The sequence below is a fragment of the Leptodactylus fuscus genome, chromosome 4 (assembly GCF_031893055.1).
Source record: "Leptodactylus fuscus isolate aLepFus1 chromosome 4, aLepFus1.hap2, whole genome shotgun sequence".
Taxonomy (NCBI): Eukaryota; Metazoa; Chordata; class Amphibia; order Anura; family Leptodactylidae; genus Leptodactylus; species Leptodactylus fuscus.
In genome coordinates, this window is record NC_134268.1 from 62,059,923 (window position 1) to 62,087,087 (window position 27,165).

Consider the following 27,165-nt stretch of genomic DNA (forward strand, 5'->3'; position numbering starts at 1 on the left):
TCCAAATATATTTGACCATGAAGTGTACAGTATATTCTAACCTGGCTTTTGAGGAAAATGAATATAGTGATCAAAATGTTGAGCCATAAACTGCCCTGGGAAGACAAAGAACAACTACATAGATTTATCATATATTGTTATGTCTGGCTTACTTATTTTGCATATGCTCCTATTACATGACTCTCATAAATTGGTTTCTACTATGTCTACTTTTGTTCTTAAAAAAATAAAATAAAATTTGAAGCAAAAAAAAAAAAAAAAGAAAGAAATATACAAGTGCCCTAAAAAAAACAGCTGCATATATACATCAAAGGACAAAAATAATCAGAATACTTAAAGTAAATTGCAGCATTCGTAACTTAAAGAAAACACAATCATGAGATAAAAAGTACGACACCTAAGAACACAAGGACTAAAATTAGAACAAGGAATGCAAAGCACTAAATAAATATAAGAAGTATTGTACTCTCTTGTTATAAGCATCATTCCTCTGGCTAGGCTAAAAATAAATCAGTACATTACGGCAACATTTTTTAGAAACTTTAGCCAAGAACTCGCAGACCTCCCAATAAACTGTGCTTTGGCTGCAGCCCTTGCAAGGTCTGCAATGAATCAGCAAATCCCAGGCATCATGGAAATTCCCGCAAAAATTTGCATTTACCTCCATAGTGAGAAATGGGACTATTCCTAGCAAATGGTTTAAGCTCAGAAAGTCATTAGGTCCATCGGATGTCGTTCCTGGAAGCATGCCAAAGCTTGGGAATTTTTCTGTATTTCCATAGCCATTCCTGGAATCTAACAAGTTGCCTTTTTTTTAGGTTGAAAATGGCAATGCAAAAATATGAGTAACAGTTTGGAAATGATATTGGTGTTAGAAAGACTGTTAATCGAGTCTCAGTATAAAATGTTAAAATATTTAATTGTAGTAATTCACAATTGGAAAGAAATTAAAGGGGCTCCATCAGCAAAATTTTGCTGTATGAGCCCCACATATGCGTGAATAGCCTTTAAAAAGACTATTCAGGCACCGCTAATCTTATTTTACACCCCGCTACCGTTTCAAAATAAAACTATAAAAACATATATGTAAATCATACCTTTGCATGCACCGGTGGCGGTCGTGCACGATCCGACGTCATCTTCGGTCCCGCCTTCCGCTTCTTTCTTCTTCCAGCGACGTCCTCCTGTCCTGGCTCTTCTCCACCTTCATCTTCTGTTCTTCCGGAGTGAAGACGTTCGCGAGCGTTCCGCGCATGCTCGCGTAGTTCTAAGGGATACTTAGAACTACAACAAAAATGGCGTCAGCGCATGCGCAGTAGCGCTCCAGAGGGAATGCTACTGCACACACACGGGATTTGAATGCAACCTGCCGGAAGAACAGAAGATGAAGGCGGAGAAATGCCAGGACAGGAGGACGTCGCTGGAAGAAGAAAGAACAGAAAGGCGGGACCGAAGATGACGTTGGATCTTGCACGACCGCCACCTGTGCATGCAAAGGTATGATTTACATATATTTTTTTATAGTTTTATTTTAAAATGGGCGGGGGGTTTAAAATAAGATTAGCGGTGCCTGAATAGCCTTTTTAAAGGATATTCACGCATATGTGGGGCTCATACAGCAAAATTGAGCTGATAGAGCCCCTTTAAAGGCAATATGCTGACAGAAAATAGCTTAATTATTTTTAATCACATTTTATGTTAAACATATTTTTAAAACTTATTTGGGAAGGTTTTTAAAATTTTTATTATGTAACCTACTAGCCTCTGCCTGTAACTTCATCTGCATGTTATTTGCATTGATGATCTTCCTATATTTAGCAAATTGCTGCTGTCCATGATTCGCCTGCTCTGGTGTTTTGGCAGCTCCCAAGCTGTCCTGCTGCTGAACTTGTTCCTCACGCCGTGCCTGTTATTGTTCCAGCATCTCAGTAGCTGGCTGAGATGCTATATAATGAGAGTGTTGTTGGCGTTGATGATCTGCCTGCTCTGGCATTTCGGCAGCTGTCAAGTTGGCCTGCCACTGAACTTGTTCTTTGCACCGTGCTTGTGATTGTTCCAGCATGTCAGAAGATTGCTGGGACTCCATAGAATGTGTTGTTGGTATCGATGATCCCTGTCAGTTCTGATTGAGCAGAAGTCTGTTGACTTCTGGATACCATCATAGCTCTTGTTGTTTTAGAATTTTGCAACAAATTAGATTTTCTCCCCCTCCCAAAACTGCCAAGTTGGATTAGAGGGACTACCTAGAGCAAATCAGATAATATGCAAATGCATGTACACAATGGACTGAGGGTTAGCTGTGTGTTTACATAGAGCGATAACAGAGCAGTTTTATCAGAACCTGAGATAAGCTGCAGCAAAGAGCAGTTTAACATAGTATATGAACATAAAATCATAACAGTCATGAAGCCAAGTCATTTAGCGGGATAAAAAGTAGCCTATGTGTTAATTGAAGTTACAAACTATGTGCCAAATTTCATCCAAATCCATTCAGCTGTTTTTGCGAGGAACAAACACACAAACATCCAAACTTTCTCACTTAATATATTAGTAGGATATTTAAAAAAAAATCTGCAGTTCTGACACTGTCCACTAGGCCATATAATATGCTGAGACCTCAGTTCTATCACTTATCAGCACACTGGTGATCAAAGCCATCATGTTTATGTAGATCAGACATCTACCAGTCACAATAGGTGATTTCACATCTTATCTACTCCCCTCTACACAATGACCTCTGCTCAGGTCACAGAGCGTGTCTAGATAACTCTACCATACAAGTGATTACGGTTTGCTCCAACTCATTGGTCCTTCTATAGGAAAGAGGAATTCATACAGTGGTTTAGGCTTAATAGCGAACGTTGGAATTGCAAAATTTATAGGATTTGTTTTAAATGTAGCTATTCTTTTGGATAATTAATAACAATTTCACCAACATTCATTTCATGGGATACATTCCCATTAAGCCATTTATCTTCATGGCCATAGGAATACATCATTTGACTGATAAGACTATTGAATGTATCTATTAAACACATATAATGAAAACCTTACACTAATTTGTTTATAGAAATGGTATAGAGTACTTCTTTACTTTTCAAATTGTCTTATTTTCTAAGTTTCTTTTTATTGTCAGAAAGTCAGAAATATGAAAAAAAAAAAAAATCATCTAAATACTAGCAATGGCTTCACCACTTCCACCAACTCCAGCTGTCTGCATACTTTAATGGCTGCCTCCCACTGTTTCTAGTGTAGTTGCAATTTTTTTCTCTGCACAATAGGCTCATATAACAGACCGAGGCAAAATGGTGGACCGAGCATGAGCAGTTGGCCCGAATCCGAAGTGGCAGAGCCGACTGCATGTGCGAGATTTTATCCCCATACAGCGCAGCATCAGATGCCTACGCAAGATGAAGAGGGGCATGAACAGAATTAACTAATTAACTAAGGGGCGGCGAGAGGTTATCACGCGGGTGTCCTCAGAGGAACGCCCCCTGTGCTTCATGAACGTAATTTGCATATCACAATAAACAGATTTTTACAGAAACGGCAAGGAGAAGAAGAGAATGGAAGGTAGGAGTAGAATAGTCTTTTTAAAGGTGTTTTCTAATTATAGACTCCCATTAAAACCTTTTTATTAACAATTACAAGCGCCCTTGGTTAACAAAGGAAATAGCACTTCTAACTATAAAACCTAGAATATGAGTCGGAAATCATGCAATATAAAATCAGCTATAAAAAGTAATTTTATGACACATTTTCGTATTTTACCATGTCAATTTCTGCTACAGAGAATTTGCTTTTGGCAAATCCACGGCATTTTACAGTACCAGCAAAGTGGGTGAAATTTCCAGAAATCCCATCTACATGCTACAGAAAAAAAAAAAAAAAAAAAAAAAACCTGCAGCATAAACTGACCTGTGGTGAAAGTTTTTTTTTTTTAAATCTGCTATAGGTAAGTTCATACTGCCACTGAATTCATCCACCGAAAAACAATCCATCTCAGTGTGTTTTGTGGCAGAGAAGAATTTGGACACGGCTGCTGTTCCTTTGCTACATAAAATCAGTGTTTGTTCCTGATATTTCTCCCAGGATAAAGGATAAACAGCTGATTGGTGGGGGTCTGACTACTGAGACTAATCCTGACCGCAGCCAGGCTGAATGTATACTAGGTGTCTCTGTACTGGGTCCATCCGGACTTCCATTTATTTCAATGGAAGTGCTTGAGATACAGCACTATCTCCAGAGCTCCCAATGAAGTGAATGGGAGAGTGGATGTGTCCCATTAAGCATGGGAGCGCCAACATTCTACAGTCAGGCTGCGGTCAGGCTCAATTCATAACAAGGGGAAACATCCCCCCGTTTTCAGGACCAGTGGGTGTCTCAGAGGTTAGATCTCCACATTGGGCGATTTATGTTCTATTCTATGGATAGCAGATACATCCTCATCATGACATAACCTCTTTAACTATACCTGGCCCTCGCGCACTTTGACATTTCAATACAAACTGACTACTGTCAAAATAAATCACCGTCAATATGTTTAATGAGGATATGGCAGGTCAGTAAATGGCAAACCAATGGAGGAAGCGTTAGTCATACTGTGCAAAGAATTGTATACTAAATTATCATGGCCACATTAGGAAGAATAGAAAAGTTTCCATTTTACAACAGGAAAAGAGCGACATTTAAGAAAGAGCCCTCCTGCTAAATCTGTTTTTACATAGTGAGTAAGAAGATTAAAGCTGAGATGGCTTGTGTTCAAACACATTTATTCACCATTCGTGCAGCATCAGAATGTCCTGACATCTGGTTTGGATTTACAGTCTGACGTTTTAATGGAGGTCCCTCCCCCACAAAACTTTCTTTTCCTTTCTTTAATAAACTGTTCTTTAGCCTCTCACTGTTTCCCCCCCACTCCCCCACATAAGCAACGCGTTTCTGATTCTTGCTGGAAGCAGCCTAAGCACTGCCAGGAAGAGAAATGCAAAACAATCCCAGGAGCAGCTGCTGACGTCAGGGCAGAATTCCTCCCTCCCATCAGTCAGAGCCCTGTGGAAATTCCAGGCTCCAGCCGGACTAAATCCTTGTGATATAACAGCAGTGTGCCTGCCGGGGATACTTATGTCTTCCCTTACTGCCAAAATGGAAGGGTTAAGATGACATCTGACCATCAGTCACTTTAAAGAAGACTCGTTTTTATAATTTTCCTCCTTACGTCTTTTGTGGAATTGTACTATTAGAATTTGGTAAACCTGCCCACAGAATATCCTGTCCTATATTGTGAAAAATAAAAAAATAAAACAAAACTGTTCATCTTTAGGCTGGGGCTCTATGCTGCAAAAACGCAGCGTACTTGCAAAGTGGATGGGGTTCTGGCTAGTCACACAGTTGTCACCTTATTTATTAACTTATACGGTATAACAGAACAATGGTAGGACACAGAGCGATGAGAAAATGTAATTGCATGGAGAGTACAAGTACTAAAACAGACAGGAGAGGGGAAGAGGTCCTCTTTAAGTATCAGTAGTATAGCATATGCAGTCTCTCTCACATACTATTACAGTCGGTTTGGTAGATACACTGACATCTTTGGAGCTGAAAAACAAAATCGCGACATCACCTTCAAACAGAGTACAGGCATCTGTTTCTGGCTCCATACACTAGGCAGATCTGGTGGCCACAATAGCTGATCTGAAATTGATGACCCATCACAAGGATAGAACATCACAATCTAGTCTTGGACAACCCCTTGAACACTGATAAGTGACAAATAGAGTTTAATCATTCTATTTTGTATACTTTTACATGCATTTTCAGGCCAACAGAAGTTTACAGTCTCTAGTGGGTAGCTATAAATTGGGTGTCCTGACAGTAAACATCTTAGGGGAAAGTAAGAGAGACGGGAAACACTAATTTATTAGACAACATCTTATTTTTAAGATGTATTCTGGTAAGAACAAGTGGTTAGGGGATAACTGCTAGACTATTAGGATATTCACCAATCAAGATAATGGGTGTCCCTCAGTACAAATGGTGCGGTGTGCACATGCACTGCTGCTCCATTCATTTTTACTGAACTGCCAAAATTTGCTGAGCACTGTACTCGGCATGTATGGACGACTGCTACTCCATTTGTACAAGGGGGGGGGCTCGTTCTCATGAACGGTAGTTGTCATAATAGTTCGACTCCATCAAAATAACAGTTAGCACAAAATAACTGTTATTATTATTATTATTTATTATTAGCCCCTATCAACTGAATCATTATTATTACCAGAATACCTCTTTAAGATATCTTCATCATGTTCCAATGATAACCATACAGTGAAGAAAATAACAATCATCATCAGGCTAATAATTGTACTTCTAATGCATCCAGTTTTTATGCCGAGATTAGATTAGTCCTGCACATAGGGAGAGTGAAGTTGCCTTGTGGTGAGAGACAATTATTAAGAGTTAACTACATACTATATAAGCTGCGTAATCACTTACTGATACATATCTATAAAAATATTTTATAGACTACTCTACCTACAATAATAGTACATATAATGATTAAACTTAGCCATAGAACCAGTCCTACTGTCCTAAGAGGACATGATGTAAACGATGGGAAAACCCCAATGACCACAAGTAATAAGACATAAGGAACATTACCATCTGGCAGATCTGGGTAATAAAAAAAAAAAAAAAGTTTATGACTAAAAGAAATCAACGTAATAAAAAAAACAAATTGAGGAAGAGCAAGTTGAAGAACCCCGCACATAGTAGTTACTGACGCCAATATCTTTAAAGGGTTTCTTGCATCATATAGAATTTTCATACTGATTCTCTGATCTGTGCGGGATCCAGGTGCCGGGCTCCCACAGGTCACATACTGATGGCCTATTCTGTGGACAGGTCATCGGTATGAAAAATAAATTTTTGGGTAGAGATCCCCTTTAGGACTTGGTTTACATCTTCACTGAGATTACAATGATCCCAATGGATCAGAGTGTCTCTAATCGGTATCCGATGTACAGTAGTATCTATAACTTTTTTTTTTTATTTATTTATTTGCTGGAATCTACAAGACAGATGTGAGCCCAACTTTTAAGTGCTTTAAAAAAAAAACAAAAAAAAACATATAAAAGGTGATGAAGATCTGAAATAACAGTCAATTGTATGAGCTAACTAAATGTTATGATAGACATTAAATCTACCCAAAATAGCAAGTAGCTTTCTAAATACTTTCTTTGCTTATCTTGCCCTGAACTGAAATTATGCAATGTTTTCTTCTACATTTAGATCTAAAATTAAATACTGAAAAATCTGCGGCTCTCAAGTAGAAGAGAGTAGTGCAATATGGAACTACAAAATCTATTGTAGATTTATTTTATTATTTAAAGGGGTTTTCACATCTCTGCATATCACTGGTGAGGTAGGAGTACCCGCTGCTAAATATTGATGCCTAGGGCTGGCCTAAAGGGAACTTGTCACCATGAAAATACAGTCTAATCTCCAGATATCATATAATAGAGCAGTAGGAGCTGAGCAGATTGATATGATATATATATAGTTTTGTGGGAAAAAATTCAGTATAACTTGTCCTTTATTCATTCATGTCTTTTTTTTTCTTTCTATACTTGGAAGCACTAATTGAGTCCATTGGGCGGTCCTAACAATGATGTGCATATATAGATGGCTGTCAGTCACTGTTAGGACCGCCCACTGGACTCAATTAGTGCTTCCAAGTATAGAGAGAACAGAGAAATAAACAAATAAATGACACATTATACTGAATATTTCCCCACAAAACTATATATCAGTCTGGTCAGCTTCTGCTCTACAACACACTGCTTGTAGATTACATAACATTTTCAAGGTGACAGGTTCCCATAAGGGTAAGTTCCCACAGTGGAAAAGGAAGAGGAATTCCTCTTCCTTTGCTGCCGTGGTCTATCCGCAATGGGACACTGATGTTCAGTCTAGGCCCACGAAATCTGCAGCCATATCAAGCATATCATATCATTTTTTCAGGATCCTGCTGCAATTTCTGCTTCCCATTGAAAACAATAGCATATGATTCTGGGTGTAATCCACCCCCAAAGACCGTGGCAGATTTCTTTGTGTGAACTTACCCTGAATAAAAAGGTGAACAGTAGAGATGAGCGAATGTCGTTCGATCAAATTGGTATTCGATCGAATATCAGGCTGCTCGAGGTATTCGATTCCAATTGAATATCACACGGCAAACGCACTAAAAATTTGTATCCCCTCCCACCTTCCCTGGCGCTTTTTTTGCACCAATAACTGTGCAGGGGAGGTGGGACAGGAACTACGACAAAGTAGGCATCATAAAAATTAATTGGCTGGCTAAATCAGGTGACCTCCATTCGGTTCATATGAGACTGTGAACTATGTGACTGTGAGACAGAGATAGATATACTGGCAGGATTAGCTAGGGATTACCTTTATTTAGGTAGGAATGTTACTCAAACAGCTCTTTGGGGCTCTATCTTGTGGCAGCCCATTATATGCTAGTCGGGATCCCTGTCAGTTTGCGAAATGCGGGAGCTGACTTTTTCTCATAGGAATACATTGACCAGCGTTGATTGGCCGAATACCATACAGTGAACAGCATTTGGCCAATCATTGCTGGTTCTGCAGGAGGAGGCAGAGTCTAAGATCGGTCCACAGCTGTCTCCATTGTGGTCCGATCTCAGATGTAGCAGAGTTGACACTGCACTGCTACATCTCAGGTATAGCAGAGTTGACAAAGCGCTGCTACATCTCAGATGTAGCAGCGTTGAGCGCACAGCACTGCTACATCTCAGGTGTAGCAGAGATCAGCGCTCGGCCAGCTCTGCTTCATCTCATGTGTAGCAGAGTTCAGCGCACGGCCTGCTCTGCTGCATCTCAGGTGTAGCAGAGCTCAGCGCTCGGCCAGCTCTGCTTCATCTCATGTGTAGCAGAGTTCAGCGCACGGCCTGCTCTGCTGCATCTCAGGTGTAGCAGAGCTCAGCGCACGGCCAGCTCTGCTGCATTTCAGGTGTAGCAGAGCTCAGCGCAAGGCCAGCTCTGCTGCATCTCAGGTGTAGCAGTGTTCAGTGCACGGCCAGCTCTGCTGCATCTCAGGTATAGCAGAGATTAGCGCACAGCTCTGCTACATCTGAGATGTAGCAGAGCTGTGTCAACGTTGCTATACCTAAGATCGGACCACATTTGAGACTGCTGTGGACCGATCTTACACTCCGCCTCCTCACAGACGAGCCTCCAGGAGAACCAGAGTTGATTGGCCGAATACTGTACTCTGTATGGCATTCAGCCTATCAACGCTGGTCAATGCATTCCCATGGGAAAAAGTCAGCTCCCGCATAATTAGTGGAGTAATACAGATACTTGGGCATGTTAGATGCATCCAGGCATGCTTCCCTGCTGTCCCAGTTGCATTCCAGAGGTGTTGTCCTCATTTGCTGAGGTGTCATAGTGGACTTGGTGACTCTCCTGAGTCGAAGAGTGGTTTCCCCTGAAACAAATCTTTTTTCCCCATAGACTATAATGGGGTTTGATATTCGTTCGAATAATTGAATACTGAGGGGCTATTCGAAACGAATATCGAAAATTTCACTGTTCGCTCATCTCTAGTGAACAATACTGCTGTACACTGCCTTTACCTCTATAAGGCTGGTCTTACACGACCGTAGTGGGTTTTGCAGTCCGTAATTTGCGGATCCGCAACACAAATTTAACTTTAAAAATTAATTCCGTAGACATCCGCAAAGTGCATCCGCAACGTTCCGTGTGTATCAGTATTATGCGGATCCGCAAAAAACAAAACACACCACAAAACACACATGTTGATATCCGCAATTGCGGATATACACTGATGTATGTTCAGTGTATATCCGCAAAAATGCACGTGCCCATAGACTTCTATTGGACCTTATGTGCTGTGCCATAAAAGCACGGCCATTACAGACATGCGGTATACTGTCCAGACCACGGTTGCGGCATGCCACACCACTGACAAAATCTACGATCGTGTAAGAGGCCTCATAGAAAATCATGGGACCGTAAATGGTCCGCAATTTTGAACCCGCAATTGTGGACCATTTGCGGTGCAAATCTACAGTCGTGTAAGACCAGCCTAAGAGCTGCAGAAACAGCGTAGAGCAACATATCTTGGCTGTTCCCTCAAGTCCCACACTTGGGACTTAGGAAGAGATATTCCAATCTCAGCAGCGATTTGTTAAGATGGTAGTAACCCTTTAACTTCATGGTTCTATTCTAAAAAAATTTCTAATTGAATTTGAAGCAGAATTTCGTCAGAGACTCTGACGTAGGGGGAAACACGGTGGCTCAGTGGTTAGCACTGCGGCCTTGTAGCACTGGAGTCCTGGGTTCGAATCCCACCAGGACCAACATCTGCAAGGAGTTTGTATGTTCTCCCCGTGTTTGTGTGGATTTCCTCCCATTCTACAAAGTCATACTGATAGGAAAAAAATGTAGATTGTGATGCCTTTAAGGGGCTCAAAAAGAAAAAAAAGAGACTCTGACGTAGATGTGAAGCTAGCCTATAGATAGTTTGTCAATATCAGATTGTAACAGTCCAGCACAATGTAAGGTGCTTCATTCACGTGGAGGATGCAGGGGATTTTTTGGTACCCATATTTGTGATCATGTGAGATCTCAGCAGTTGGACCCTCAGTAATCTGACATTTATCCCATATTCTTGTTTGTAATTACAAAACCCCTATAAGTCATTCAACTCAATCTTGTACTGATGTCTTCATCTAATCTCATCTACTATGTAACTATGTATATCGAAATAATATAATGTTGTTAGAAGCAACAATTATTATTGAAAACTGAAATTTTCTACTATTTAGTAGGAATTTTGGAACTAAAAGGCAGCTACAATGTCCAATCAATATGCAAAAAAACATACAACTATTATTCATTGTGAATTTTGTCACAGATCTGACACTTGCAGATCTTTAACTTCTGCATTTAAACCCTGGAAATTCCAAAAGATAAAGCAATTTTGAGAGGAGAAACTGTTACTGAGTTCACACTAAACTTGATTTCTAAGTTAAGCAGCTAAACAATGAGCAGTCAGTGCACATAAATGGGTGCATTGTGCTCTGCCATACAAAAAGCGGATATACTGCAAGCAATTTAGCACAGCAGAATTGTGGTATATTGCAGGAAGACAGACAATTTAGGCTCTATATTCATAGGAAAGGACTTTATGGCCGAGCACTGCCTGTGATCCATGATACTTTAACACAGAACAGAAACAGTACTCCATTTTCACAGACTCAACCCTCCCACTGAAAGTCAACGGGCCAGTGAAAAAAGATGGCACATGGAATGCTGACTCCGCCACAAAAGCCTCAGTCCAGCTTTGGCATGGTCGTGTGAAAAGTTTTAGGTAGGCCTATGGCATAAATGGCTGAGAGTGGCAATGTGGCCAAGCGGTGGGTGACTTGATGTTTTCTGGGCCTGTCCTTCAGTCATTTTGGAGAGAAGTATGGAGAATTAAAGTCTCACTTCCTGACTTGACTCTGCGCTCTTTCTGATTCATCCGAGCAGGATTCCTTTTAAACCATATCGGTATCTATGGCGAACCATAGTGTATGTGTACCAAAACAGATACGACTTCCCTATCCTAAAACGAAATGCTACAACGTAAGAATCCTTTAAAAAAAAAATAAGAGTGTTAATAGTTTGCTTTTGTTAACTAATAAAATGAAGTGAACAAAGAAAGAGATCTAAATGAACTCAATACTTGGTGTGAGAAGGAGTCTTGAAGGTATGACCCCAACAAAGCCCTGATCTCAATATTATCCAGTCTGTCTGGGATAATGTGAAGAGACAGAAGGATTTGAACAAGCCTACATCTACAGAAAATTTGGGCTTAGTTATCCAAAAAATTTAGAACAACCTCCCTGCAAAGTTCCTCCAAAACTGTCTGCAAGTGTACCTAGAAGAATTGCTGCTGTTTTGAAGGCACATGAACGATTGAAGTCATTTAGATTTCTCTTTTCTTCATTCATTTTGTTAATTGACAAAAATAAACTATTGTCAGAAATGTGTTTTATTCTCTCGCTAGTGCTATATCAGGCATTGGGGATGTCTCTTTAACTTATCATAGAGTAAAATGGTTAGGAATGTGTGGAAAAAATGCTGCAAAGTAAGAATGCTTACAAAAATAGAAGTGTCAATGGTTTATTTTATTTTTTTGTCCTTTAACAAAACAGAGGTTAAACTGTTAGAAACCACTATTCTATAAATAAAAAAAGAAAGTAACTGGATTGCAAGCAGTCAATGGCATATAGAACCCAGTCCTGCGACAGTTAGGGTATGTTCACATGTGGCATATACACTGCAGATTTTTAAACTGCAGCATATTACAATAGCAGAAAAGTGGATGAAACTATAAGAAAACGTATCCATATGCTATGTGAAGAAAATCTATGTGAAAACTGACACAGCGCATTTTCTCCCTTTACATAGCGCCAGCATATTCTGTAGCCCTTTACAGATATTTTCATCATTCACTCTCTCAAGTTCGGCTCACAAGCTAAATACTCTATCAGTATGTATTTGGAGAATGGAAGGAAATCAGAGAACTCATGTAAACATGGAGAGAGCTGGAGAGAGGTTGTCCTTGGCTGGATTCGAACCCAGGACCTCAGCACTGCAAGACAACACTGCTAAACACTGAGCGAACATTACCAGCTGATCACCATGCTGACTGCTTTAGCAGCTTACTGCATATGGTTATACATTGAATTCAATAATAGAGTAACATGCCCCCTTTAGTGGCAGCTGCAAGTAATATATATATATATATATATATATATATATATATATATATATATTATAAATCAGTGTAAAAATTTTTACCTAAAAATGTAATAATATGTAAAAACTCTCAATAAAGGGGTTGTCTCACCATAGACATTTATAGAATATCCTTCATCTTCACCTATCCCAGCCCTCTAGGACCTGCACCTGTCCCACTGATGTAATGGTCACAGTAAGTGGAGAGGCTGCTGCTGGCTCTTACCATTTACGCTAGGTTCACACCTGCGTTCGGGTCTCCGTTCTGTGGTTTCTGTCTTCTGCATGCAAGAAGACGGAAACCACAGACCAGGTCCGGCCGTGAGCGAAACCGGGTTTTTTAATCCGGACACAGTCGGACATGCAGTACTCTGTGTCCGGATTTTAAAAAACGGTTTTGCGGCGGAGAGCATAAAACACTCACCGCCGCTCACGGCCGGACAGCTTTCTCACCCATTCAAATGAATGGGTGGGAAAGAGTCCTGCAGGTTTCCATATCCTGCCTCTGTTTTGTGCGGGAAACGGAAACCTGTAGAACGGAGACCGGGCGCAGATGTGAACGAGCCCTGAACTATATGCTTGGCTATTTTCAGAATTTCTACAGAAGTGAACAAAGAGCCATAGATGAGTGGCCAACCCTCCATTCGCTTGGGCGACATCACCAGCTAGAGAGGCGAATGAGGGGATCCCCATTCTGGAAATAGGTGTGGGTTTGAAAAATATCCTTCAAACATTTATGGAAGATCATGTGGCTATGCCATAAGTGAGAACACCTTGAGGGTAAAGCCCCACAAAGCAGACAACAGCAAAGAGTGACGCGGGGGAAAACCGTGGTGGCAACAAGTGCAGATTTTACTTTGCCTAGCTAGCTACTTGCAGAATTTGCAGAAGCGGGGTTACATGGCCCTCGTCTGAATGAAAAAATGACCATGCCTACACAATGCTGATCAAGTGAAAGTCTATGATGAAGATAGTCAAGGCCTGCAGTAGGTTATTCCAGGCAATCCCATAGAGTTTGAATTAGGTGGTAATTAGAGATGAGCGAACAGTAAAATATTCGATATTCGTTTCGAATAGCCCCTCAATATTCGACTATTCGAACAAATATCGAACCCCATTATAGTCTATGTGGAAAAAAGTTTTGTTTCAGGGGAAGTCACACATCAACTCAGGAGAGTCACCAAGTCCACTATGACACCCCAGGAAATGATGCCAACACCCTGGAATGCAACTGGGACAGCAGGGGAAGCATGCCGGGGGGCATCTAACAAGCCCAAGTACCTGTATTATGTCGGGATTGCAAGCTGACTTTTTCCCATAGGAATGCATTGTCCAGCGTTGATTGGCCGAATGCCATACAGAGTATAGCAATCGGCCAATCAACGCTGGTTCTGCCGGAGGCTCGTCTGTGAGGAGGCGGAGTCTAATATCGGACCAGAATGGAAACTGCTGTGGACCGATCTTAGAATCTGCCTCCTCCAGCAGAACCAGCGTTGAGTGGCCGAATGCTGTACTCTGTATGGCATTCGGCCAATCAAAGCTGGTCAATGCATTCCTATGCCGAGATGTAGCAGTGCTGGCCGTGCGCTCCCAGCACGGCTACACTGGAGATGCAGCCGAGCTGAGCGCACGGTCAGCACTGCTACACCGAAGATGTTAACCCTGCTGCATACTCAGCTATGCTGCATCAGAGATGTTGCAGAGCTGAGTGTGCACTGAACCCTGCTGCACACTCAGCTCTGTTGCATCAGAGATGTAGCAGAGCTGAGTGTGCGCTGAACCCTGCTGCACACTCAGCTCTGCTGCCTCTCAACAGAGCTGAGTGTGCAGCAGAGCTGAGTGTGCAGTAGGATTCAGTGCATCTCTGATTCAGCAGAGCTGAGTGTGCAGCAAGGTTCAGCGGTTCTCCGATGTAGCTCCAATCAGATGGAAGATTTTTATTCTTCCTCCTCTGTTCCTTAGATCCTGTCCTCTCCATCTAGAAGTTACCCCGCACTCCTTGCACTTAGTATCTGTTTATTCACAGATACTGGCTGGTCACAGGTTCATACAGCTTCAGTTACATAACCTTTTCTATTAAAAGATAGCTCCACCATTGTAACAAACAAGCCCTCTGACCCCTTGTGTCCCCCTATCTCCTCATAGATTGTAAGCTCTTGTGAGCAGGGCCCTCACTCCTATTGTTTGATATGTATATTTCTTTGTTACATTGTAATGTCTGTTCATGTGTCCTCTGATTTGTAAAGTGCTATGGAATATGTTGTGCGATATAAATAAAGTTTTTATTATTATCATTATCAACCACAACAGTTGTGCAAATCACAGCATGTCCACTGCGCTTATTTCTCCGCAATGAGTGGATGGGATACACCAAACCACAGTGTTTACGGCACATGGGGCCCCAGCCTAAAATATATTTTTACTACTATTATTATAAAGTACAGGTGGAGTAAACAAAATTCCTACTCCGAGTTACAATAACTATGGTCTCTATTTGCTGCACACACCTCACGTCTGTACACTGATTTATTAATTCCAGTCTGAAGTAAAAAGATATTTTTTAAAAAAAATTTGCCTCTGGATTCCAGGCCACCGTGTGTGCGGAGATGTCAGATTGCAGTGCAGGCCAGAGTCAAGCTGGGATATGTCAGAATTTTTGGAGTGTGCTCCGAGATTTTGCAGCAGTCAAGAATGCTGCTCTCCTTCCTCCACATTTGACGTCAGTAGACAACTACTCGTCAGTGCTATCTGTCAATGGAAAATGCATGGAATTTCCTCATTTAGAAGTGCTGGAGGATTTCAAGGAGAGGCCCTTCACATTCACATATTTCATGGATAGGGACATATCAGAAGTTCACTAGAAACTGCATTTATATGACTGAAAAAGAAATTATCCACTGTGGAGCTAAGAGACTGACCTTATCAGGTAAAATACATTTTATCACTGTTACCAAACAAACACACAATCTGAAAATGAGATGAGTCCAGTATACCGACTACACATTTTATAAGGGATTCTCAAAATTTCCTGACTGTGTGGTCAGAAAGGTGCCAGGGAATGGCTTGCGGGGTTCAACCACTGGGAACCCCACCGATCAACAGAGCAGAAGTCTTGTGCTCCCCTTGGGAAAGGAGTGGCAGTCGAGAATACACACTAGTGCACCTCATAAGCTCTATAGGGCACGGTACTCGGCTATCTTTGGTATTCCATAGACATTGCATGGAGCGGCAGTGTGCAGACTAAATCACTGGTTAGCAAAACATAATACATAATGTAAAAGGAAAGCCCTGCATATTGCATAACTCCCCATAACAGTATGATACAGCAAAAATCCTTTACATAGAGAGTCATAGCAAGGCTAAAAACGGTTTTAAAGAGGTTATCCAGTTTCAACAAATAAATGTTATTGTTTGTATAATGTGAAATTATACAATTTAATATAATATATTTTTTGCAACAATTCCATGTCGCTGTTTGCTATTATTCATTGTCCAACTGACCGTAAAATTGGAGATCCAGGAACAATGAACTGTAAAATACAGGGCAAATGCAAGCAATAGAGCAGATAAAACACAAGAAAAAAATAAACCTATGAGCTCAGTCAGTAAAGCTGCTGCTGTCTCTAATAATATCCTATGTATAATCACACAAGCAGCCAGAAGTAGATTCACGTACAAAGAAGACTTTCCTTACATTGTAAACTGAGAGATTTGCAGATTCCTCAGTCTTTTCATCACATTAACAATTTGCAGACTTGTCTGTGTAGGCTGTGAAGAGAATCAATTTGTGAAGGACTCGGGGCGTCACTACCAGTGATGTACCTGAGTACTTTCCTTAGGCCTTTGAGGCCAATCGGTGGCCTAATTAAAGGGACCTGAGATGTCACAACTAAGGATGAAGAAATAAATCGGAGCAGCAGGTCTGGATCACACCATGAGACATCAGAGCAGCGGGGACAGGTGAGGTTACACTTTGCTACATGAGGGTTTTTTTTTAAAAAAAAAAAAAAGTCATCTAGACCCATTTTGATCCAGCATAATGCTCTGTTGTGAAGCGCTCCATAGTCTCACTGATCTTACAGTAAAGAATCTAGAGTCTATAATGATGCTGATTAAATCCCCCAGGAGTAGAGGATGTTCCCTTATTAAAGGGGTTTTCCAGGCAAAAATGGACATTAAATTTATTATTTACATTGTTCAAGGGTTGTCCCCTTGCCCGTCCTTGTTGTATGTGGCCTGCGTGCCTTGTTTATTGTTTTTTCCTGTTTGTTTTGTTTTGTATTTTACATTTTGAAAATCCTTAATAGAACTTGATTATACATACATTTATTATTTAAATATGCCAGGGGAAGTGGAAAAAAACAAAAAAAACAACCCTTTTCTAGGTGCTCCGATGCCTCCCAGCACATTCCAGTCTTCTTGGTCCAGTGTTGACGTGTGGTGGAAGTCTCAGTCATGTGACCGCTGAGGCCAATCACCAGCTTCACCGAAACTCAGGAAGAGACCCGTGAGAGGATGCTGGAGCAGAAGGATCGAACTGCACTGGGAGGACAGCGGAGTACCGAGGACAGGTAAGTATGGTTTGTTTTTTTTCACCTGCCCCGCAATATTTAAAATTTAAAAAAAATTGCATGGACAACCTCTTTAAGGATACAGGCCTAAGTATATAAAGATCTCTCTAATGTACATTGACATTTGAATGTTTAAAATATCCGAGCAAAATTGGGACAAATTAGCAAAAATATATAGAATTTAGGGGCTACGTGTCCCTGTGGATAGGAAATAAGAATCCTTAATAGCACAACTTGTTCTTAACAAGTGCCCTTAAGAACGCAGTACCCAGTAGTATAGTAGACGATGTGGTTTAAAATATGGTGCCTGTCAGGAAAAACCCTGTGACATTACCCATGAACAGACATGTGTCTGATCACGGGTATTTAACCACTCTCATGATGTGTACATCACAACTAGAGATGAGCGAACACTAAAATGTTCGAGGTTCGAAATTCGATTCGAACAGCCGCTCACTGTTCGAGTGTTCGAACGGGTTTCGAACCACATTATAGTCTATGGGGAACATATACTCGTTAAGGGGGAAACCCAAATCCGTGTCTGGAGGGTCACCAAGTCCACTATGACACCCCAGGAAATGATACCAACACCCTGGAATGACACTGGGACAGCAGGGGAAGCATGTCTGGGGGCATATAAATCACTTTATTTCATGGAAATCCCTGTCAGCTTGCGATTTTCGCAAGCTAACATTTCCCCATAGGAATGTATTGGCCAGCGCTGATTGGCCAGAGTACGGAATTCGACCTATCAGCGCTGGCTCTGCTGGAGGAGGCGGAGTCTAAGATTGCTCCACACCAGTCTCCATTCAGGTCCGACCTTAGACTCCTCCGGCAGAGCCAGCGCTGATTGGCCGAAGGCTGGCCAATGCATTCCTATGGGAATGCAGAGACTTAGCAGTGCTGAGCCAGTTCTGCTCAACTACACCGAGTGCCGGTCAGCACATCTGATATAGCAGAGCCGAGTGTGCACACTCGGCTCTGCTATATCAGATGGGCTGTCCGGCACACTCGGCTCTGCTACATCAGATGTAGCAGAGCCGAGTGTGCACACTCGGCTCTGCTATATCAGATGGGCTGACCGGCACATCAGATGTAGCAGAGCCGAGTGTGCACACTCGGCTCTGCTACATCAGATGTGCACACTCGGCTCTGCTATATCAGATGGGCTGACCGGCACATCAGATGTAGCAGAGCCGAGTGTGCACACTCGGCTCTGCTACATCAGATGTGCACACTCGGCTCTGCTATATTAGATGGGCTGACCGGCACAGAGCAGAGCCGAGTGTGGATATAGGAATCCATAGGAATGCATTGGCCAGCGCTGATTGGCCAGAGTACGGAATTCGACCAATCAGCGCTGGCTCTGCTGGAGGAGGCGGAGTCTAAGATCGCTCCACACCAGTCTCCATTCAGGTCCGACCTTAGACTCCGCCTCCACCGGCAGAGCCAGCGCTGATTGGCCGAAGGCTGGCCAAGGCAGAGCCATCTGATGTAGCAGAGCCGAGTGTGCATAAGGGTTCTAGTGCACCCTCGGCTCTGCTACATCTGATGTAGCAGAGCCGAGTGTGCACACTCGACTCTGCTATATCAGATGGGCTGACCGGCACACGGTGTAGTTGAGCAGAACTGGCTCAGCACTGCTAAGTCTCTGCATTCCCATAGGAATGCATTGGCCAGCCTTCGGCCAATCAGCGTGGCTCTGCCGGAGGAGGCGGAGTTTAAGGTCGGACCTGAATGGAGACTGGTGTGGAGCGATCTTAGACTCCGCCTCCTCCAGCAGAGCCAGCGCTGATTGGTCGAGTTCCGTACTCTGGCCAATCAGCGCTGTCCAATGCATTCCTATTGGAAAAAGTTTATGTCACAAAAATCACAATTACACACCCGATAGAGCCCCAAAAAGTTATTTTTAATAACATTCCTACCTAAATAAAGGTTATCCCTAGCTATCCCTGCCTGTACAGCTATCCCTGTCTCTTAGTCACAAAGTTCACATTCTCATATGACCCGGATTTGAAATCCACTATTCGTCTAAAATGGAGGTCACCTGATTTTGGCAGCCAATGACTTTTTCCGATTTTTTTCGATGCCTCCGGTGTCGTAGTTCCTGTCCCACCTCCCCTGCGCTGTTATTGGTGCAAAAAAAAGCGCCAGGGAAGGTGGGAGGGGAATCAAATTTTTTTGGAGTTTGCCAAGTGATGTTCGATAGAACACTGTTCGCTCATCTCTAATCACAACCTCAGACTCTTTCGTTTCACTTTCAGTTCTATTATCATGGCAGCCAGATGCCTTTTGAAGGACCCCAAGCCTGTCAATGCTAGATTACTATTCAGCTCTATTGTAGAAGAGCTCAATAGTAGCCTAGCAATTGTGCAAGTGTGCGTTTTTGTTTATGAGCATCGAACAGTAACTGATAGCCATCAGTTACTGTCCGTCTGTGTCCGTTATGATAGGTGCCCTTTTTTTCTTGTTTTTTTTTTTTAAATGGATACCTTCTGTGCAGACACCAACGGTAGTCTGAACCCTATCTTACCCTGCAAAAAAGACCTGTTACACATCTGTGTATGCACAAATTTAACAAAAAGTTTAGGATGTTGCACTATGGCAATCCAAAGAAATGTCTGTTGTTTTCCAAAGTGTATCACTTTTGCAAAGGCATTATATCACGAAAAAAAATTAATAAATTTAATATAGGTAACACTCAGTTCACACAACTCACTAGTAGGAATGCTCGAATAGCCGTTATACGCTGACCCCAGAAGCCCCATTGACTATAATAAAGTCTGTCAGGTGGACAATTCTCCAACAGAAACTCTAGCATAGATGTGAATATAGCCTAACATGTCATTTTCTGTGAACACTAAAAACAATTGCATTTTTCTTCCAGTTAATTTTTTCCAGCTTCCAAGTATGGAAGTATGTGATCAGGAATTACAATTTGTACTGCAAAATATAAGCTCTCACACAACCCTGTACACTGTATAAAATTAAAAAGTGATGGATTTTGAAAGGCGGAAAGGAAAAATAAGATAAAACACAAAAAAATAAAATCTGCTATTTCCTTAAAGGGATAAAATGGCTACTAACTGGCTGTTTACTAAAGATTACCAGATTATGGGGATATTGTCACTCCTTAGGGAGAGACCACCTTGTAGGTATATGGAGTCTTACAAAGCCATTTTCACTCCACTGTGTGGGATCATGGGAAGAATATGCAAATATGTTTCCCAAGATGTAAATAGGTAAACAGTGCCTTTGTATGCTGCCCTCTATGGGAAGCTCCCTTGAACATCATGCTCGACTTTCCCACAAGCCTTTGCTGCAATGATGCGGGATTTTGCCACGTCAGTATCCCAGCAAGGGAGCTTCCCATAGAGGGCAGCATACAGAGGCAGTGTTTGCCTATTTACATCTTGGGAAACATATTTGCACATTCTTCTAAAGATTACCAATCAATACTGACCTATACAGAGAAAAATAAATAAATTCTGAAACGTAAAATTACTCATTGCTAGAATATGGAGTATGATAACCAATATAATAATGAATTTCAAAGCAAAAACATAGGCACAGCACCAGGGAAAGATTAAAACAGTACAGTAACTTCTATTTGGTGAAAAGAACAATAATAATATTAAAAAAAAAAAAGAATCCCTCTAGCAGATGCTAAATGTCTCGTCTTTTTCCTCTCACCAGTGTATCCCCTTCATTGTCTTCTGATGCTGAAGCCAAATGCATATTTTGTGCTTGACATTTAAGGGACATACTAATTTATTATTGCTCGAGTGCCAGAACAAAAGGATTATATTAAATCCATGCCAGGACAAACACAGTCATAAAATTGCTATAATCTACAGTTATAAAAAATGTATTTTTCAGCATGGGCAGTTATGTTTATTCCTTTATGATAACAATATATAGAACCAAACTCACAAGTAACAACCCATTATAGATCCAATGCCATACATTCTCAAAACTACAAGCTCCTCATATAATGAGTTAAACTGAGATTTTCTGAAGCTGTTTATTTCTTTATAATTTATAGCACCGGCATATTCTGCAGCAATGCACATTAACGCCCAACCCAAGTGGGGCTAAGAGTGCCCGCAGACATTTTTACATCTGTTTGCTACCCACTGATGCCTCCCTAAGACCTCTAACATAAAGATTGATATGTGGTGACCACAGATATTTGCTGGATACTTTTTCCCTTTTTATTTTGATCTTTTGACAAGTCTGAAAAGCTAAGAACAAAAAATAGCTGTGAACTCAGCCTTAGCAGTCTGTAAGGATAATTTACATGGCTGGATAACGCCTTCAATATAAGATGCCAGATAAGACCACAAAATTGATTCAGATACCATAGGAGACCATAGATGACGCCTCACAATTACCGTATTTTACAGACTATAAGGCGCACTGGACTATAAGGCGCATTGCCCATGAGCGCCTTATAGTCCGTCTCGGTTCATATATAAGGCGCACCGGACTATAAGGTGCAGTCCGGTGCGCATTATATGTTATTGAAAGCGGCGGCACGCAGACTTTGCCAGCGGCCGCTTAACCCCCCGCGTGCCAGCCGCTTCTATTGGAAGCGCTCGGCAGGCGAGGAGGGGCTCTATCAGCAAAATCATGCTGATAGAGCCCAACCGTAAAAGTTATATTAAACTACCCCCCCGTTTTAACATAAAACCCTGAAACAGAATGTGAAACTTACCGAGCGGTGCAGGGTGGGCGGGCATTCAGTCCTCCTCTTCCTCCGATGTTCCGTCCTCCTCCTCCACCGCTCGCGAACTGATAATGGCCTGGGCGCATGCGCAGTAGCTGTAGTAGAAGCATTATGATATTGCGCATGCTCCCAGGCCATTATCAGTTAGCGAGCGCCGGAGGAAGTGGTCAGGACATTGGAGGAAGAGGAGGCCTGAATGCCCGCCCGCCTACCCTGCACCGCTCGGTAAGTTTCACGTTCTGTTTCAGGGTTCTGTTTCACGCCGGCGTGACAGCAGGGCTGCCGGACACTTCCCATTCATTTCTATGGGAGCCGGCATGCGAGCGCTCCCCATAGAAATGAATGGACTGCTTTTTTCCATTCATTTATATGGGGAGCGCTCGCATGCCAGCTCCCATAGAAATGAATGGGAAGTGTCCGGCAGCCCTGCTGTCACGCCGGCGTGTACGGCTGTGATACACGCTGGCGTTCCGTAGTGTGAATGCACCCTTAGGGTGCCTTTTATGTATGTATGGAAGCGGAACGCAGACTTTGCCGCCACTTCCATCCATATATAAGGCGCACCGGACTATAAGGCGCACTTACGATTTCTGAGGAAATCGTAGGTTTTTATGTGCGCCTTATAGTCCGGAAAATACGGTACAGATTCTAGACTACATTCCAAACTTAAAGGGAGTCTGTCACCAGAACCCCCACAATATATTATATATATAATATAATATAATATATATATATATATATATATATATATATATATATATACATATTATGGTCACTTAAAACAAACAGTGTTTTCCCCTGGTAAGTTGATATGTGTGAGTCAATAAGCAAATCAGCTCTTTGGAGCAATGAAGACATTGCCACCTACTTCCTTGGAGAAGTGGCAAAGCCCTTACACAATATGGCGCACTGCGTGTCACACACTATCAGTCCCCTTCAGACTCCAGCCAGGATCTACTTGCACAGTCCCTTACCTTGATACTTGTTTCACTGCGCGAACATACAATGAATACACAGGCCTGAGGAAGGGCTCTATGGCCCAAAACGTTTCTTAGTATCTTCTTAGTAAAACCGGACAAACACAAGTTAATGCCTCTGAATATACATATGGCTTTCAGCATTTCTGTCTACAAAACTGAGATCAAAAAATTTGTAGCACTGTCTAGGGTATCCGGCCAGTTGCCGTGCAAAGGTGAACTCACCCGCCTATGAGGAGAGCGCTGTCTGTCCCACTTAAAATTGGCAAACTGTAGTCAGCGGTCTAAAACCAACAAATAACTTAAACAAATGACATACAGCCATACAGACTGTACTTACCATGGTGGATAGATATGGATGATATCACCTGGTCCCAGTCTGAGCTGTGCCGCAGTTTGCCTAGCAAACAAAGCTTTCAACTTCGGTGTATCCTTAGGGCTATTGCTTTCATCTTTCTGAATGTCTGTCAACAGCTCACAAAGTGCAACCTGCACAGAGCACTCCTCATGAACCTCCGATACCTTTAGAATGAGTGTCCCTGATTTATCACCTAGAAGGGAACAATAAGGGTACGTTAAAAATTTTATATGCAATCATATGGGATGAGAGGGGTGTAATACAGTAGGTAGTATACAGCAGGCACCATAGCAAGTTGTCTTCACCTGCTAGTTTTAGGAGGCTATCTGTGCTTATAGTTCACTAGGGACTACCCTAGTTCCGGACAGACTCCCTTTAAAAGCACACATAACCTTTCAACAAATTTTATATAAATCAATAGTACAGTGTAAGTAAAGAATAATACGATTTCTGGCTATTATATGGCTTGCATACTTCTAGTTTGCAGCAGTTTTCTTCTCTGCAGGCTCTCTATTTAATTTTCAGTTCTCCCTGGGCTGGTGGGGGAGACTATCTACTATGATGTCTGCCATACACTGCAAACATAAAGCAAAGGAGAATCTGTGTCCTTTCTCACATACTCAGAAGCTTAAGCAGGTTCATGCAGGGCATTACAGAGAAGTACTGACCTGTACAGATGAGAATAAAATAAGATAAAAACATATTTTTGCGGCTGCAGTCTCTTCTGTGCCTCTGCCTCCTACTCACTCCCCTCTGCCCTCTCTATAGACTTCTATTGTGAGCTATAATATTAATGACACCTTTTGTCTATCATACTCTAACACAAGTCAGTGTAGTGGATGGTGGGGAGCATTTAGTGACCATTTAGGGTCAGGCTTAAGGGCAACAGTGTAACCTGAGAATTTAGCACAAAATGACAGAACTTTCATATATTGTATGTGGACCTAAGCCACAACAGATCATGGATTTTAGATTATTAAATGTTACCTTAATCCAAACCAGAATATTCCAATTTAACACATGATTTATTTTTTTGCCAATATACTAAGATTGATGACAAGTGCGGTATCGAATGCAGAAGGCAGCAGCACACTAAGCCTTACCTAAAGGTATTCTGCAGTCAGATTCTCTCTGGTGCCTCCAAAATGTAATGGCAGACCTCTCTCTGTTATGCAGACGATTCAGCCTTTCAGCTAGGCCTCCCCTACAGAGAATACAAAAATGTGCCATATGGCCAAGTTTGCGTTAATTTTTGCCAAAGGACAGAATAAAACATACACATGGGACTACTTACTATCTATCCTCCTCAAGGAAACATTGAAGAAAAATGACTTTCTGCAGAACTGTTCAAACACTTGAGCACAGCAAAGAAGCTCTTTAGAAGTAATAAAATGTACAATTTGTTTTACTAAGACAATATATCATTTACGTGCCAAATGGACTTGTCTTAATTTTAAGCTTCACAAGCTTTTGTTTCTGCCTTAACAAAAACAAATGTAACAAACGCTAACTCTATTGAACATAAATGTAATGAACTTTTCGTGTATATTGGGTTATTTTCTTTACCTATTAATCAAGTTATCAAACAATAAAATGTAAAATTTCTCATGCCTGCTATATTTGTATATAAAATTATAATAATTTTCTTTTCTCTTTTTTTTTTTTTTTTTTTTTTCAACATTTCAGCTTAGATTCAACACAAAAATTGCCAAATTTCACATTACAATAACCTATTCTCGGAAAGCCTCCCCCCCCCCCAAAAAAAAAAACCCCGTAATCTGCAGATTTTAAAATACACAGCAATTTTCTGGTATTTTCTTTTGTAGATTGTGAGCCCCATATAGGACTCACAATGTATATATTGTTTTCCTATCAGTATGTTTTTTGTAGAATGGGAGGAAATCCACACAAACATGGGGAGAACATACAAACTCCTAGCAGATGTTGTTCCTGGTGGGATTTGAACCCAGGACCCCAACGCTGCTAGGTTGCAGTGTTAACCATTGAGACACCATGTTGCCCCGATTCTCCGGAAAAATTTTACCCTTTTTTAACTCAGACTTACAATAAAATTTTTATGCACAATAACTCAGCAGCAAAATATTCATGTGTCATGCTAGGTTTACACTAGTGCTGCCTCTTTGTTGTTCTGGGCCACCTGAAGACCAGAACAATGGATCGGAGGACTGCTAAAATAGTGGTAACACCTAGTCCCCCTGTCTGTTGTATCGCTCTTTCTGAACAATGGGGAATATTTTTTATACCTTGTTCGCCAGTTTTCTGGAGGGACCATTGGCTCTGACAGATTTATAAACATTTACGCCGAAAATTTGGCACAAATAAAGTGAGAAATGTACACCAGCTATGAGTTGACATTTTCCCTCCAGGCCCACTACCATACAAAAGAGTCCAGAGTCACTCCCTCCAGTATATCCATTGTGTACAATCAGAAATTCAAGTCTCCCTTCTTCCAAAAATAGCCAAACAAGTGTCCACCAAGTTAAGGCTTTATTAGATTTTTATTATTATTATTAATTTTTTTTAACCATAGCTGATCATACTGACAACTCAGCACTCATCCTGCGGTGGACTATTACAGGAGCTGATGAAGAGCACATGCAGGAGAAACAATCACTACTTTCATTGTTCGCCGCCAGCACAGTTATTATCATACACGGTGATATCCTGCCAGTGAACTATGATTTTCTGTCTTGAAAGCAAGCGATCAGCCAATGAACAAGCACAGATGATTGACTGTAGGTTTAGACAGGCTGATAATTGGGAACAAGCATTTATACAAGAGTTCATTTCCAATTATATCAGTAATCACCTGCAATTCAGTGTACAGCCAGGCCCCATTCACCACAGTGGAGCGGAGATGCAACACAATGCACTACCCATGGACGTGGGTTATGGAGCCGTTTTTTTTTTTTTTAAATCCCAGGCAAGTCCTTTATTCTACATGTACATGACAAAACTGATTCTTAAACATAAGATCATGGAGTGATTCTCTTATTCTGGTTCCATATGTGTCCAACCATGACACCTCCATAGATTATGATGGAGTTCAGTAAGCTGTAGAAAAATTATTTAGAGAGGAAATCTTCCTACAAGAAAACTGGCATTGATAGATGTACCTTCTCCAACATCTTGAAAGTTCAGATTGAGTTATTAGACTGCCTGGTGGTGAAGTGCGATTCATCAGAAGAAGTGTTTCACTGCTCCAAAGTCAAGATCAATGCAAATACAGATGGTTTGTACAACGGTCTGCACTCTGTCCCTACCACCGACAGTAACTTATGTTATACATGGAGTGTGTTTACTCACACCAGAGCTCCCAAGGTGAAGCAAGGTTAAAGACCAGATAGGCCTGACCAGGCACGTGTGTCTACAATTAAAGGCAGATCTTCCCACATGTGAGGTGGAAAAACATTTATTCAAGGATTTCTACCTTGTGATTTTAGGCTTATTTGGCATTTTCTCAAGTTAAAAGTTTATTGCCAAGTCCATTTGGCAGAAATGTCACTGATAATGTATTCTACCTACATGAAAGTAAACCTACAATATCTTGTGTTCTGTAAGCTGCACCCATGTATCATTAACAACATATGAATATGGAATAGGCAATGAACGCTGTTCCTACAAGACTCCAAAATACCAGGATGCACAGAACAATCCCACCATCCTCACATCAAA

At 41.5% G+C, this 27,165-nt stretch overlaps 1 protein-coding gene across 1 annotated transcript in view; it reads right to left on the reverse strand.

Annotated features, from left to right (window-relative positions):
- Positions 1-27,165, reverse strand: part of SPIDR (scaffold protein involved in DNA repair) — a 304,656-nt gene that overhangs the window by 193,445 nt on the left and 84,046 nt on the right. Inside the window, exons 7-8 of the mRNA XM_075270511.1 lie at positions 24,573-24,673; positions 23,452-23,662 (exon numbers count right to left, since the gene is read on the reverse strand). Of these exons, the coding sequence (XP_075126612.1) occupies positions 23,452-23,662; positions 24,573-24,673 (312 nt within the window). The remainder of the gene's footprint in view (positions 1-23,451; positions 23,663-24,572; positions 24,674-27,165) is intronic.